We start from the raw sequence: 16,887 nt of genomic DNA on the forward strand, positions 1-16,887 counted from the left end.
GTTGCCTGTGTTCTCCTCTAGGATTTTGATGGATTCTTGTCTCACATATAGGTTTTTTTTTTTTTTTTTTCACATATAGGTCTTTAATCCATTTTGAGTTTATCTTTGTGTATGGTGTAAGAGAATGGTCTAGTTTCATTCTTCTGCACATGGCTCTCCAATTTTCCCAGCACCATTTATTGAAGAGACTGTCCTTTTTCCAGTGGAATGTCTTTCCTGCTTTGTCAAATATTAGTTGACCATAGAGTTGAGGGCCCATTTCTGGTTCTCTATTCTGTTCCATTGATCTATGTATCTGTTTTTGTGCCAGTACCACACTGTCTTGATGATCACAGCTTTGTAGTACAACCTGAAATCTGGCATTGTGATGCCTCTGGCTCTGGTTTACTTTTTCAATATTCCCCTGGCTATTTGGGATCTTTTCTGATTCCACAAAAATCTTGAGATTATTTGTTCCAACTCTCTGAAGAAAGTCCATGGTATTTTAATAGGGATTGCATTAAATGTGTACATTGCCCTGGGTAGCATAGACATTTTCATAATATTAATTCTTCCAATCCATGAGCATGGAATATTGATCCATCTCTTTGTGTCTTCGCCAATTTCTTTCAAAAGTGTTCTGTAGTTTTTAGGGTATAGATCATTTACCTCTTTGGTTAGGCTTATTCCTAGGTACCCTATGCTTTTAGGTACAATTGTAAATGGGATTGACTCCTTAATTTCTCTTTCTTCAGTCTCATGTTAGTATATAGAAATGCCACTGATTTCTGGGCATTGATTTTGTATCTTGCCACATTGCCGAATTACTGTATGAATTTTAGCAATCTTGGGGTGGAGTTTTGGGTTTTCCACCTATAGTATCATGTCATCTGCAAAGAGGGAGAGTTTAACTTCTTCTTTGCCAATTTGAATGCCTTTAATGTCTTTTTGTTGTCTGATTGCTGAAGCTAGGACTTCTAATACTATGTTGAATAGCAGTGGTGAGAGTGGACATCCCTGTTGTGTTCCTAATCTTAGGGGAAAGGCTCTCAATTTTTCCCCATTGAGAATGATATTTGCTGTGGGCTTTTTGTAGATGGCTTTTAAGATGCTGAGGAATGTTCCCTCTGTCTACACTCTGAAAAGTTTTGATCAGGAACGGATGCTGTATTTTGTCAAATGCTTTCTCTGCATCTATTGAGAGGATCGTATGGTTCTTGTTTTTTCTCTTGTTGATGTGGTCTATCACGTTGATTGTTTTATCAGTGTTGAACAAACCTTGCATCCCAGGGATAAATCCCACTTGGTCATGGTGAATAATCTTAATGTACTGTTGGATTCTATTGGCTAGTATCTTGTTGAAAATTTTTGCAAATTTGGTGTGTCTTTGGTGGTTTTGGAATTAAGGTGATGCTGGTCTCATAAAACGAGTTTGGAAGTATTCCATCCCTTTCTATCCTTTGGAACAGTTTTAGTAGAATCCTGCTAAAAAATTAAATTCAATTTAATTAACATATAGTGTATTATTAGCTTCAGAGGTAGAATTTAGTGATTCATTTGTGGCATATAACACTCAGTGTTCATTCCATCAAGTGCCCTCCTTAATGTCCATCACCCAGTTACCCCATCCCCTCACCCTTCTCCCCTCCAGCAACCCTCATTTTGTTTCCTATAATTAAGAGCCTCATGATATGCCTCCCTCTCTGATTTGGTCTTTTATTTTCCCCTCCCATCCCCTGTGATCCTCTGTTTTGTTTCTTAAATTGCACATATGAGATAAAATCATATGATATGGTTCTCTGACTGACTTATTTTGCTTAGTTTAATACCCTCAATTTCTATCCACATCATTGTGAATGGAAAGGTTTTTTTTATTCTTTCTAATGGCTGAGTAACAGTCCATGTATGTACATATATATATGTATATTATGCATGTTTATATATACACACTATATATTATATATATATGACACACTATATATATATATGTGTGTGTGTATATATATATATATATAGACACACACACACACACACACTCCTCATCTTCCTTATTCATCTGTTGATAGACATTTGGCTCTTTCCATAGTTTGGAAAGACTATTGTGGACGTTGTTGCTATAAACATTGAGGTGCATGTGCCTCTTCAAATCACTATGTTTGTATCCTTTGGATAAATACCTAATAGTGCAATTGCTAGGTCATATGGTAGCTCTATTTTTAACTTTCTGAGGAACCTCCATACTATTTTCCAGAGTGGCTGTAGAAGTTTGCATTCCTACCGACAATATTAGAGGGTCCCCCTTTCTCTCTATCCTCACAACATCTGCTGTTTCATGGGTTGTTAATTTTACCCATTCTGACTGGTGTAAGGCAGTATCTCATTGTAGTATTGATTTGCGTTTCCGTGATGATGAGTGATACTGAACATCTTTTCATGTGTCAGTTGGCCATCTGCATGTCTTCTTTGGAGGAATATCTGTTCATGCCTTCTGCCTATTTCTTAACTGTATTATTTATTTTTTGGGTGTTGAGTTTGCTAAGTTCTTTTATATTTTGGATACTAACCCTTTCTTGGATATGCCATTTGCAAATATCTTCTCCCATTCCATAGGTTGCCTTTTAATTTTTTTGAATACTTCCTTCACTGGGCAGAAGCTTTTTATTTTGATGAAGACCCAGTTGGTTATTTTACTTTGTGAAGGATCTGTTTAAACATGTCTTTGGTTGTCAGTTTAAATTACTTTGTAGGGCAGAGGGTGCTAGAGGATTGCTGAGCCCCAAATCTATTTATTGAATCTACAGAATAGTCAAAAGTTCACCTTTGGAGTATTTTCCTATTGACTCGGACAAGTTTTGGAGAAGCATTTGCTCTAGTTTCTTCTCCTAGGCAATTTCCATAATGAACTCTTTACCTCATTAAGAGTGTATCTGATTCTCTTGGGTCCAGCACATCTGGACACTTCTGCAAGAAAACTGATCTGTGTTGATTATACCAGTGGGAAGTGTCTTCCAAGGAACAGGCAATGAATTTTAGCCTCTTGGTTTCTGAGAACAGTATCGTCTTTATTTGGTGGTGCTTAGAAGGCCCAGGGGAAAACTATTTGGAGGATACCATTATTTTATGCTGCATGGCCACTGACTTGAGACAAGAATATTTTTCTGTAGCATCAAGTGTACCCAAGGAAATCTGTTCTCCTTGGAAGGCAGAAGTTACATACATGGGGAAATTAACATCTGATTTAAAATTCAGGGCATCTCAGTTCTTGCTTTGTTGTAATTTGTTAATTATAAATACTAATTTTCAATTTTCAGGAACATCATGGTTTTCTTATAATAGATAAATCTTAACTTCTGGGGCAAGTTTCTGGATATAGTACCTATTAAAATGAGTTTTTTGCTAGGTTGTCCAAAGGCTGGATGGATGGGAGTAGGCAAGGGATTGATATGGTTTAAAAAAAAAGAAGGAAATGAGCACAATAGGCAAGTGAGGAGTTCTTGATATCAGAAAACTTCATTCCTGCATTCATTCACTCATTTACCCATTATCTAGTATACCTTTCATATGATGAGTACTGGGCAAAATAATAGCTGTAAGTGTATTGTACTTTTCATGTATGTTCTGTGCCACCTTATGACAAACTTGTGATGTGAATTTTCTTTTTTTAATTGCTTTTATGATTGAATAAATTGAGCCTCAGAGAGGATAAGTTCAGGATAAGCTTGGGCTCACACAGCCAGTTGATGAGATTAGGATTCATTCCCAGTCTATGTCTCTAAACCATCATTCCTTTGCTGTCATGCTCATGCAGGAAATTCAGCTCTCCCTGCTTTTGTTTTGTTGCAGGTCCTTGTTCCATGGATCCAATGGTGGGTGAGTGCCAGGATTACATCCTGAAATGGTACTACAACAAGGAGAGGAAGGTCTGTGAACAGTTCTGGTATGGAAGCTGTGGGGGCAACGCTAATCGGTTTGAAACCAAGGAAGAGTGTGAGGCGCGGTGTGTCCCAACACCCCTATAGGGCAGAACCTCATTATGGCCACTTCTGTTTTCATAGCTGATGAAAATGATTTTACCTTTCCTGAGACAGTGCCATACAGCTCATCAATTATGTAGCTCACTCTGCAATCTCATAATTGCAGTTGGATTCCTAACCCCTTGAATTTTTTCCTACCAGTGAGGACTTGGGCCAAATGATTTTGTGACTTGAGAAGGACTGCATTTCAGTACTTCAAAGAGGAACTAAAACTTTCCTGCAAGTTTTTAAAGGACTTAGGACTGAATGAAAAAGAGACTTAAACTTGGCCTAGAACATTACTTAATTTTTTTTTTTCCGGCTCTATAGCAAGAGAAAATTCAATGTAAGCCATGAGTTAAACCTAATTCAGAAATGAGTTGGAACTTGAATTCTTGTTTATCACTAGAGAACATGGAAGTGTTAGTCTGGGGGCGAGGGGGCTGGAGATTTTTAATGTGATATTTTATCCTTGCCACTCAGTGTATAAATAAAGATATTTTGGTTAAATCACTTGATGTGAAACTGTGTAATACGTGTTTACTGTGTTATATTGTGTTATATTTTATGACATAGCAGTTGATGGAGAGGAAGTAGTGAGTTTGTTGTGGGACCAATCCTTTGTCATCAATTACAATGACTCGTCCTTTGAAACTTGGTGACTCAACAATTAAAGCTGATGTTGTCAATGCAAATATGAAATGAAAGGTCTACATTCACCCTGGATGACAAACTTTTCCATATAGATAGTGAGGAAATTGTGATTTTTGTGAGATCTTCCTCTGGCTTCATGGCTCTATTCCCCAGACCTCTAACTTAGGCCTGGCTTCAGGGCAGAAATGGTACCTGCATGAACTTCTAGAGCTGTTGGATTTTGAGTGTTCCTGGTATGGGGTCTCAGGAAGATCATGTATTAATCAGCTTGGGCTGCCAAAGCAAAATACCAGAGACTGAGTGGCTTACACACCAGAAACCTACTTCTAATAGTTCTGGAAGTCTAAGATCAAGGTATGGCCAATTTGGAAAGCTTCCTTTCTGGGTTGAAGAAAGCTGCCTTCTCACTCTGCCCTCAGACTTTCCTCTCTGGAGAGAGAATAAGAAGGAGAAAGGGAGGGAAGAAAGAAGGAAGGGAGAGAGAGAGAGGAGAGGAAGAGAAGGAAGGATTTTCTAGTGTCTATTATTAGAAAGACACTAATTCCATAGGATTAGGACCCTACCTTTATGACCTCATCTAACCTCAATTATCTCCTAAAGGCTGTAGTCACACTGGGGATTTGGGCTTCAGCATATGAATTTTGGGATGACAAAAACATTCAGTCTATAACAGATTACAAGCAGCTGGTGATTGCCCTCCAAGGATCCAGATGGCATTTGCTCTCTGATAAGTTCCTGGGTCAATGACAAAGGCTGTCATTTCCAGAATCTTATTTGTTCTTCCTCTCAGTCCAGTGACAAAGGCTATGGGATGGGAACCAGCTTTACATAAAGTAATTATAGAAACATTAAATTTTTATTCTATTTTCATGGCAATTATTTTTATATGGCCACAAAAGGGTAACTATGTCTTCCTGGTAGCAAATTTGTGAGATACAAAAATGCACATGGAAGAAATAAAGATCACTTCTAATCTTTTCTCCCAAAGGCAATCATTTTGATACAATCCAGGAATGCTTGGAATACTTTTTCTTCCCTTCCTTAACACACTCCATTGTACCTGCTTTTCACTAGAGCATGAAGGAAATGGCACGTGCTCCATCTTGCTTGAGAGAGAAGCTCATTATGTAGGTGTGCATATGCATTTCTCTCTTTTAGGCATACCCTCAGCTGGGATATGCAGGTAGGGGTTGAGCATACCTATCCTAAGAAGGGTATGTGAGTTGAGCTGTGATCTATTTCCATCTCTTATTCCCACCCTTTCCTTCCAGTGTCTAGAGGGTGAGAACCCAAAGGCAAAGATTCAATATAAGAGGAATGTCGGGAGGAGACATTCAGGTGTTGGTTGTTCTCATCCCTGAAACACTTACAAGGTCCACCTGCAGTTCTCCCTGCATTTACAAGATGATGGCATATCCCTTCCATGGAGTTCCTCTAATCCTAGCAAAAAGTTTACTTGAAAAGCCATGAGATGGAGAGACAATCTGACCAAAGATGGAAAACTATGATTGTGTGTAGTTTATAAGGCACTTTCCCACATTATTTCATGTATTTCTGTATTTACCTACTCCCACCACTAAATTGTAGATGTTGGCACTGTTCTTTCTAATTTTTCCTGTTCTTCACATTCACAGAAAAATGAAGTGTATTGACCAGGCACCTAACAGAAACTGACCTTGATTTCCTTCTGATCCCAAGAATAGTGCTCCTTAGGCTCTACTCCATTATTCCAAAATATTGGCTGCCACCAGAGAATTCTGAAGGTCAGAGCTCCAGGGGTTAGGGGTGGTAGAGGAAGGAGGATGGACTGAGTCAGAAGAGAGAAATTTCCTGCTTGACATAAAGGATCCTGACTTTGCTGGCTACTTCAGATGCTCCCCACCCAATCCCTGGGGGTTCTGGACTGGCCTAAATCTGGGAGAGGAAGCAGCAGGAATGGCTGAAAGAAAAGTTGAACTATGATGTGGGGAACCTTAATGACAGCCTTAGCCAACCCCATAGGGAGCTCTAGAGCTAAAGGGTTTGCCAGAGTTGCCCCAGTGTGTGCAGAATTGGCTCATCCTGTATCCGTGCCTCCATTTGCTATTGGAAGTGGGCTGCCCAGGAGCGGTGTGCTCATGGTGAGTCAGCTCTGAAGAGGCCCAGCTGAAGACTGTCTGCTGACTACACTTCTAGCATCTGGGGCAATAAGCCCTCCGCTGAGGGGGGTTCTCCATCACAGTGCCTTATGGGGAATGTCCTTTGCCTTCTGTTTACACATTTCCAAAGCTTCCCTAATCCAATAAAACACATTCAAAAGTATTAGCACAACATCCAAGGCCTCAGAAGTCAGGTCTTTGCAACATTTCTAGCCTCACCCATGGTGTAAGTTTTCTGTCTCTCCAAGTTTTCACTTGAGCAATACTAAATAAATCATATGTTGTTTCCTGGAAATTCCACATCCTACCCATCCATGCTGTTGCCTGTAGTGATACTTCCACAGGTAGTGCCCTTTTAATTCATTTATCTGAAAAGTATTTCATAGATATCTGCTATCTATCACATTCATTATCTGTATCAAAAACCAACTCAGCTCTCATTGCCTCTGTGAAGGCGTAATTCTTTTTGAGAAAGAACTAGTCATTGCCTCCTACGGGCTACTTTATACACATTTCTCTTTTTTTCCATCATATTTACGGCATTTCATGTGTTTTTAATTTCTTCCCTGGATCTGTTATCATCACATCACCATCATGCTTTACTCTGGTTTTTCTGATGAAGGAATTAAGATGTAAAAAGGTCAAGTGACATAGAATCTCATGCAATGAATCAGTTGTTAGCCTAAAATTAGAATTAAAATGTGTTTGAAACTGACTGGGCATCTGTTTGGTTCACTCTGCAAAGTGGAGAGGTTTTAATCATTGTATGAATTGATTGCTTTGTACTTTTAAATATACAGTAGATTTTATTGATTCCAGAGAATTGGAACATCTAGGGTTGGTAGGCTCAGAACTTGGTTCCCAGACATCTCTTAAAATGTTAAAATGAATCCAAGGATTTTTCCTGAGCTTTCCTGAGTAGGGCTCATGCTGACCAGGTGCTTTCCCAGCCTTTCGCCTTTGTTACATTTTTGTCACCTTGTGATTTTATAGTGGATTATTCCTTTGGTTTTTAAATAGTCCCAGAGATATGTTTTCAATGCAGCTGAGGATTCACAGTTAGGATTGTGGTGTTATGGGAAATACCAAGACTGGGGCACCTGAATTCAGCACCTAATCCCCTCCGTTACCTTCCTGGTGAACTTGTACAAATCACTCCATTTTTCTGGGCCTTGTTTTTTTTTTCTGGCTGAAGAGACTGGAAATGAGAGGAAACATCTCTTGCCTCCTAAATTCCCTCTAAATTCTGCATGCAAACTAAACTGTTTTTTCTTTAGCTCATCTTTTATCTTTGGTATCTAAAAGATGCAAGCCTAGCTGAGAACAAAAGAACCATCTAGTTGAGTCCAATACAAATTGCTGATCCATAGAATAATGAGCTAAAAAGTGGTTGTTGTTTCAGAACACTAAGTTTTGGGGGTGATTATAATTTGATGAAAGTTGTGTCTGAGCTGGATCATGTGTACAGCCAGCCACCGGTCTGTTGTTTAGTTGTCTGACTTAGGGTCACTTCCTAATGATAAAAAAATTATGTATTTGTATGCATCTAATAATATAGCCTTAAAATCTATAAAACACCAATGCAGTTAGGTAGAGAAAGCCTTTAGAAGCAGAAGAGTTGGAAAGGAAGAAGCAATATAATCTCTGTTTGTAAATGACATGAGTATGTTTCTGGGAAAATAAAAAGTTCTAAGAAACCAGCAGTACTGTAGATAGAGCCTGCTCCATCAGCCTGGATCCTACAGTGATCAGAAACAACTGCGATGGACACAAAATATGGCTGAGAAAGAAATTTGTTGTTGTGAACCACTGAGATTTAGGAGATGTTACTGCTGCATTACTAAGCCTATTCCCAGTGATACAGACAGAGAGCAATGGGAACTCTCAAACATGGCTCTAGGGAGTGAAAATGAGAAAGTATTCTGGCATTTTCTATTAAGATTAAAAAAAAAATCCCAAACCAGCAATTTCACTTTTACACATATCATATGTACATGATCACCAGGATTCATACACATTCACATGCAATGTTCACAGCACCAAGTTCAGAGCCCCAAGTCATGAACGACACGCATGTCCATTAATAGTGAGATGTGTGAATATGCTGTGGTACATTAAAACAGGGTATACAACAATAGAAACCAACTGATTAAACTGAATTAAGATTCAGCAACATGGCTGAATCTTAAAAGAGATACTTCTGAGAGAAAGACAGAAATATGCACACAATAGGATTTCATTTATCCAAGCTTCAGAAACACGTAAATTAAGTTATATAGTTATCCCTTATGTGATGAGACTAGAAAAACAGTGCAAAGATGCAGTTACCACTGAAGTCAGAGTGGCAATGTGGTGGAGACTATGTTGAGAGACCTACACCCCCGTTTTAGGAACAGAGAACTCCTCCCTCCAGCTGCTGAAAGTGCTGCTGGATGGTGACCCTGAGAGGTTGATCTGCACTGGAAATTTCCTCAATTGAAAAATTCACATCCTTCTGCAGGCAGATGTATCCAATGACTGATCAATATTGAATTATAAAGGTCCCACCTCTTGGACACCTCTTGTAGGGCCGTCCCAGCTCTAAGCTGTCTGTGGGGTCGACTGAGAACTTCCATGAGACTATAGTGCCGCCCAATTACTCTTTCTCCCTAATTTGATTTTCTTCCCTTCTTTTCCACTGGTGCCTCAAGAGCACTCCCTTATGAACATCTTGCATGTCAAGCTCTGTTTTAGAGACTGCTTCTTAGGGTCTTAAACCTGTCATCCTTTTGCAGAGGGAGGTGCCTGGGGCTGGGAAGCACAACCTGGATCTCAGGAATGTTCAAGTCTTCCACCAGAACTGTATTTTCACAGGTATTTACATACATTCATTAAAGTGTACATTTATGTTTTATGCCATTGATTAATGGACTTCTTTTTCATTTATGTTTTATGCATCATAGTAATCCAAAAATTCCTTAGAAATACAAAGTCTAAACCTGTGAGCTAATGTTATGTTCAAATAATCTTTGATTCAGGAAAGAAGAACATATTCTATATTGGTCTGAATTAATGTCCTTTGTAAGTAACAGTAAACTCTTGAGCACATTTTATGGGTGAGCACATTTTAAAAGCATGATTTTTTATTCATCAGAAGACAACCATTATATCAGAATTCCTTCTGTTAGGAAAAGATATACTCAGACTGGGCCTGGATTTTGATTTCTAATCATTTTCCTCAGGGGAAACTAAAGATGGATGTCAGAATGTTCAGACTCATTTTAATCTCAAGGTTCTTTGAAATACCTTAGTTTTTAAAAAATTCTAGTACAATTAATGTACAGTGTTATATTAGTTTCAGGTGTACAATCTAGTGATTCAACAGTTCTATACATTACCCAGTGCTCATCAAGATAAGTGTACCCTTGATTGCCTTCACCTATTTTACCCATCCACCCCCCTCCTCAGCCTCCCTTCTGGGAACCATCAGTTTGTTTTCTAAGAGTCTGACTTTTTGTTTGTCTTTTTTTTTGTTGTTGTTCCTTAAATTCCATATGAGTGAAATCATATGGTATTTGTCTTTCTCTGACTGACTCATTTCACTTACTATTATACCCTCTAGATCTATTCATCTAGAGGATGTTGTTTCAAATGGAAAAGACTTCATTCTTTATACCCTCCAAATCTATTCATCTAGAGGATGTTGTTTCAAATGGAAAGACTTCATTCTTTTTTTCTGGCTGAGTAATATTCCATTGTATATATAACCACATCTTTATCCACTCATCTATCAATGGACATTTGAGTTACTTCCATATTTTGGATATTGTAAATCATGCTTCAATAAATACATGCATTTATCCTTTCAAGTTAGTTTTTGTGTTCCTTGGGTGAATAGCCAGGAGTGGAATTATTGGATCATATAGTAATTCTATTTTAATTTTCTGAGGAACCTCCATACTGTTTCCGCAGTGGCTGCACCAGTTTGTATTCCTACCAAAGTGCATGAAGATTCCTTTTTCTCTGCATTCTCGCCAACACTTGTTTCTTGTGTTTTTGATTTTAGCCATTCTGACAGGTGTGAGGTGATATTTTGTTGTAGTTTTGATTTGAATTTCCCTGATGATGAGTGATGTTGAGCATTTTCTCACGTGTCTGTTGGCCATCTAGATGTCTTTTTTGGAAAAATATCTGTTATGTCTTCTCCCTACTTTTAATTGGATTATTTGTGTTTTGTTGTTGAACTGTGTAAGTTCTTTATGTATTTTGGATACTGACCCCTAACCAGATATATCATTTGCAAATATCTTCTTCCATTTAATAGGTTGTCTTAATTTTGAACTGGACAGGGCTTAGAAAGAAATTTATAAGGAGAGATGTAAGAAGTAATGTCCATTTATCTAAAAAAATATTTACTGAGCACTGAATTACCTTAGTTCCTATATACTAAGAATATTTCTAATAGCTTAAAATATATAAGTAAAGAATAAAGAAATAAATCCTTGCTCCTAGCTGCTCACATAGTTAGCTTTTTTGGGGGGGGAGGGTATGTGGTGAGAGCACCTGAAATCTACCCTCTTAGCAAATTTCCAGTGTACAATATAGAATTATTAACTATAGTTATCATGTTGTACATTATATCTCTAAATATTCAGCCTTCATAATTGCAACTTTGTACCCTTTAATCAACGTCGCCACATTTCTCCCATCTCTCTGATCCTGGTAACCAACCACTGTTGTACTCTCTGGGTCCATGTATTTGACTTTTTTAGATTCCACATATAAGTGAGATCATATAGTATTTTTCTTTCTGTATCTGGATTATTTCCCTAGTGTAATGTCTTCCAAGTTCATCCATGTTGTTGCAAATGTCAGTATACTTATCTTTTTTTTTAAGGCTGAGTAATATTCCATTGTATATACATACCACAATTTCTTTATCTATTCATCTGTCGAAGGACATCTAGGTTGTTTTCACATCTTGGCTATTGTGAATAATGCTGAGATGAAGGTGGGAACACGGATATCTCCAAGGTACTGATTTCAGTTCCTTTGGATATATACCCCTCACTGGATCATAAGACAGTTCTATTCTTCATTTTTTGAGGAACCTCCATACTATTCTCCATAATGGTTATGCCAATTTACATTCCTACTAGCAGTGCACAAGGGATCCATCCCTTTTCTCTGCATCCTCACCAACATTAGTTATCTCCTTTTTTTAAAAAAATATTTTATTTATTTGAGAGAGAGAGTGAGCATGAGCAAGGGAGGAGGGGCAGAGGGAGAGGGAAAAGCAGACTCCCTGCAGAGCATGGAGTCTGATAAGGGGATCAATTCCAGGATGACCTGAGCTGAAAAGTTGGATGCTTAACTGACTGTGCCACCCAGGCACCCCTATTATTCCTTTTTAGCCATCTTAACAGGTATGAGGTGATATCTCATTGTGGTTTTGATTAGCATTTCCCTAATGATTAGTGATATTTAGTACCTTTTCATCTACCTATGGCCATCTGTATATCTTCTTTGGAAAAATGCCTATTCAGGTACTTTGCTCATTTTTTCAAACTGGTTGCTTGCTTTCTGGCTGTTGAGTTGTAGAGTTCCTTATATATTTTGGATATCAAACCCTTATTAGATATATAGTTTGCAAATATTTTCTCCCATTACACAGGTTTCCCTTTCATTTTATTGTTTCCTTTGCTGTGCTTTTTAGTTGCAATTTTCCCACTCGTTTATTTTTGTTTTTGTTGCCTAAGCATTGGGTATCACATTAAAAAAAAATCATTGCTTATCAGCAGGATGGCAGTAACTGATATTGGCCTTTGTCTCCTCATACCCACAACAATAATGATTAGACAGTTATTCAAAACTAACCTTGGAAGAGCTCAAGAGCCCCATTCAGGACTTACTGTAAAGAGTGGAGCATAAAATGAGTAACAACAGAGAAAAGATCTTAGAGGAGATTGTCTTAGTTGACATATTTGGAGATGACTAGGAACAAAGAAGCAGGGGGAAGCTATCATGATCAGCTGTGTAGCAGGTGCCAGTTGCTACCATCTCCCTATTGGCCTGCTCTATGAAAGGCCCCTTATGCCTTTGCCACTAAGGACCTCACAGCCCCAGCAACAGCTGCAGATTCCCCATAGAGTTCACAGCAGAGGACCATATCATGAATCCTCTGGGCCATGATGTCCTTTATAGGAGAAAAAGAGATCAATTGGTCCCCAGTGGCCTTCACCACTGAAAACTCCAGCAGCCTCTCCTACTGCGATAGACACCTTGGTTGAAGCCTTCGCTATTGGGGACCCCTAAAGCCTTTGCCAACACTAACCACAGCTGAGCTGCACAGAGAGTATACTATTAGGCCTTCCCCAAACCTGAAACCACCACACCCCACCCTAGCACCAACCTGCAAGTGAACCATTTATGTCTGAACCAGGTGGTTGCTCGCACAAACATGCAGACATCAAGCAAAGCTACAAGAAAAATTAAAAATCACAGAAACATGATACTGCCAAAGGAACATAATTTACCAGTAACTGACCCCCCTCAAAGAGTTCTATGTGTTGTATGATGAAGAATTCAAAATAACTATTTTAAGGAAGCTCAGCAAATTCCAAGAGAACACAGACAACTCAATAAAATCAGGAAAACAATATGAATGAAATGAAAACTTCAACAGAGAGATAGAATTAATTTAAAAAGAACAAACAAATTATAGAGCTAAATAACTTAATGAATGAAATTAAAAATGCAATAGAGAGCACCAACAGCAAACTTGATAAAGGAGAAAGTAAGAATCTGATCTTAAAGATAGGTCATTTGCAATTATCCAATCACAGGAGAAAAAAGAAAAAATGATAAAGAAGAAAGCAGGCTTATGTGAATTGTAGGGACCAGTAAAATAATATTTGCATATGAGAATTTCAGAAGGAGGAGAGAAAGAAAGGAGCAGAAAGATTGTTATGGAAATAATGGCTGACAACCTCCTAAATCTAAAGAGTGATATGAACATGTGGGTAAATAAAGCTTATAAGTCCCCACACAGATTTGACACAAAGAGGACTTCATTAAGACACATTATAAGAAAACTGTCAGATATCAAAGAAAGCCTATTAATGAAAAATTAGTAAGTTAAAGAAAAAATCAAGAGAAATAAAAAAAATATTGAGACAAATGAAAATGTAATTATAACATACCAAAACTTATGGGATATAGTAAGAGCAGTTCTAAGAGGAAAGTTTATAGTAATAAATGTTGATAGTAAGAAAAAAAAACAATCTCAAACAGCCTAATTTACACCTTAAGGAAATAAAAGAACAAACTAAGCTTAAAGTTAACAGAAGGAAGGAACTAACAAAGATTCAAGCAGAAATCAATGAAATAGAGACTAGAAAGACAATTGAAAAGATCAACATAAAAAAGAACTGGTTTTCTAAAAAGATTTTAAAAAGTGGCAAATCTGTAGCTAGTCTAGGAAAAAAAAGAGAGGAGACTCAACATCAGAAATGAAAGAAGAGATATTATAATTGATATCACAGAAATATAATGGATCATAAGAGATTACTATAAAGTTATATGCCAAAAAATTGAATAACCTAGAAGAAATGAATAAATTCCTAGAATCATACAACTTATGAAGACTTAATGTTGAATAGAAAATCTGAACAGATCAATAACAAGCAAGAAGATTGAATCGGTAGTCAAAAGTCTCCCAACAACAACAAAAATGCCCATGTTTTGTGTTAGTCTCAGCCTATCAATAGTGAGGCTATGGACTAGAAATACCTCAGGGCACTTGCCTGGACTGACCTGGGCTGGACATTTCCTTTGCCAGAATTATTTTTATGGCTCCATTGACCCTTGAGATTCTTATTATGATTGTAAGATGTACCTCAGCAACAACTATCTGGGAGCTTTGGAAAAAAAGCAAGGTTTATTACAAGTTTTGGAGGACATGCAATATGCCCTGCGGCCACACAGCAAGGTTGTAGGTAGAAAGAGGGTGAGAATATGGACCTGGGTTTTGCATTTTATTAGGGTTGCAGGAGGGGTGCCTAGAGTTTCATAGGTTCACTCTTTATTGGTGAATTTAAAACATAAGAGCAGGACTCAAGTTACCAGAAGGGAAATAAAGAGACACTCAAATGGTTAATTATGTAGGTCACCAGAGACTTGCATGGGTAAGGCAGCCTGGCTCTTTGTCTTGTGTGTAGCATTATGTTTATTTGAGATGGGTGTCTTTATAATGGATACCTTGGCAACTAGCAGCTTAATTTCAGGCACTGATATTACAATCAAAAAAGCTAATTGTCAGGCATTTACATCTCAGAGCCAGATGGCTTCAGTGATGAATTCAAACAAATACTTAAAGAATTAACATGATCCTTTTCATACTCCTCCCAAACATTGACTAGGAAGGAATACTTCCAACTTCCCTTCATGAGGCAATAATTACCCTGTTACTAAAGCCAGATAAGCACAGTATAAAGGAAACTATAGGCCACTATCTCTGAGGAATATAGATGCAAAAATCATCAACAAAATGCTAGCAGACAAAATTCAATAGCACACTAAAAGAACAATATACCATGATGAAGTGAAATTCATCTCTGGCATGCAAGGATGGTTCAGCACATGAAAATCAATAAATGTGATACACTACATTAACAGAAGAAACAACAAAATGGATCACCTCAATAGATGCAGCAAAGGTATTTGACAAAATTCAACCTGCTTTTATGATAGAAACTCTCATCAGTTGAGTATGGAAGGAATGTATTTCAACAAAATAAAGAACATATATGACAAGCCCACAGCTAACATCATACTCAGTGGTGAAAGGTTGAGAGCTTTTTTTCTAAGATCGGGCATAAGACAAAGGTGCCCACTCTCCCCACTCCTATTCAACATAGTGCTGGAAGTCCTGGCCAGAAGCAATTAGGAAAAAAATGGAAATAAAAGACATCCAAAGCAAGAAATAACATGGCTTCTCTGCAGATGATGTGGTCTTATATTTGGAAAACTCTATAGAATCCACCCCAAAACTGTTATAATAATAAACAAATCCAGGAAAGTTGCAGGATACAAAGTCAACACACAAAAATCAATTGCATTTTATACACAAACAACAAACTATTTGTAAAAGAAGTTAGGAGAGCAGTCACATTTAAAATTGCATCAAAAAAATAAAATTGCATCCAAAAGAATAAAATACTTAGGAATAAATTTAACCAAGGTATTGAAACACTGATACACTAAAAAATTTTAAGACATCGATGAAAGAAATTGAAGATGACACAGATGAATAGAAAGATACCACATATTCTTGGATTGGAAGACCTCAATCTACTTAGCTCATCTCTAATGTACAGGTGAATTGGTAATTTCCAGTTTTTAGTCAGTACATATACTTTAAGACTGATATTAAAGACATTATTACATGGATACTTATCATACAGATGGACAACAACAGGGGGCCATACGAATATACAATAGTCAAATGTCAGTTTTGTTTTCATTGTTTTTGGCAAATGTTGATAAATAAATTTACTACTAACAACAAGATTGCTGCAACAAAGGAGGTATGCATCTTAAATTTTAATAGATCTTGTCAAATAGCCCTTAAAATGATGGTACTAACTTAAATTCCCAACTGGTATGAGACTGCCCACTTCCTCTTACATTTATTAGCACTGGTTTCGTGTTTCACAATTTTGATAAAATTGATATATTAAAAATAGTAATAGTTTATTTATTATTTATTTAATAGTTTATTTATAGTTCATTAATTATGAATATAATAACCTTTTTGAAAGGCTATTTGGAGTTTTTTAAAAAAACTGCCTATTTATAACCTTTAAGTCAAATTTTCTAGGGTTCATTATCTTTTTCTTACTGATATTAGGATCTCTTTGGAAATAAAGAAAATTATCTGTCATATGTGTAACTGATATTTTTTATAGTTTGTCATTAGTTTTTGCACCTTGTTAAATAAATATATGGTTTTTTTAAATTAAAGATTGTATTTATTTGAAAGAGAACAAGCAAGGGGAAGGGCAGAGGGACTCCCCTCTGAGCAGGGATCCAAATGTGGGGCTCCATCCTAGGACCCTGGGATC

General features: G+C 37.3%; 1 protein-coding gene and 1 long non-coding RNA gene across 2 annotated transcripts in view; both read left to right on the forward strand.

The window, feature by feature from the left end:
• Window positions 1–4,505, forward strand: part of LOC112661094 (collagen alpha-4(VI) chain-like) — a 127,796-nt gene extending 123,291 nt beyond the window's left edge. The window contains 1 exon segment of the mRNA XM_035705178.2: window positions 3,823–4,505. Within this exon segment, the coding sequence (XP_035561071.2) occupies window positions 3,823–3,998 (176 nt within the window). The 3' untranslated portion in view covers window positions 3,999–4,505.
• Window positions 4,506–4,750: 245 nt separating this feature from the next.
• Window positions 4,751–16,887, forward strand: part of LOC112661110 (uncharacterized) — a 44,270-nt gene continuing 32,133 nt past the window's right edge. The window contains exons 1-2 of the long non-coding RNA XR_003137436.3: window positions 4,751–5,000; window positions 9,559–9,637. This is a non-coding gene — a long non-coding RNA (uncharacterized LOC112661110). The remainder of the gene's footprint in view (window positions 5,001–9,558; window positions 9,638–16,887) is intronic.

Source organism: Canis lupus, chromosome 23 (genome assembly GCF_003254725.2).
Source record: "Canis lupus dingo isolate Sandy chromosome 23, ASM325472v2, whole genome shotgun sequence".
Classification (NCBI taxonomy): Eukaryota; Metazoa; Chordata; class Mammalia; order Carnivora; family Canidae; genus Canis; species Canis lupus.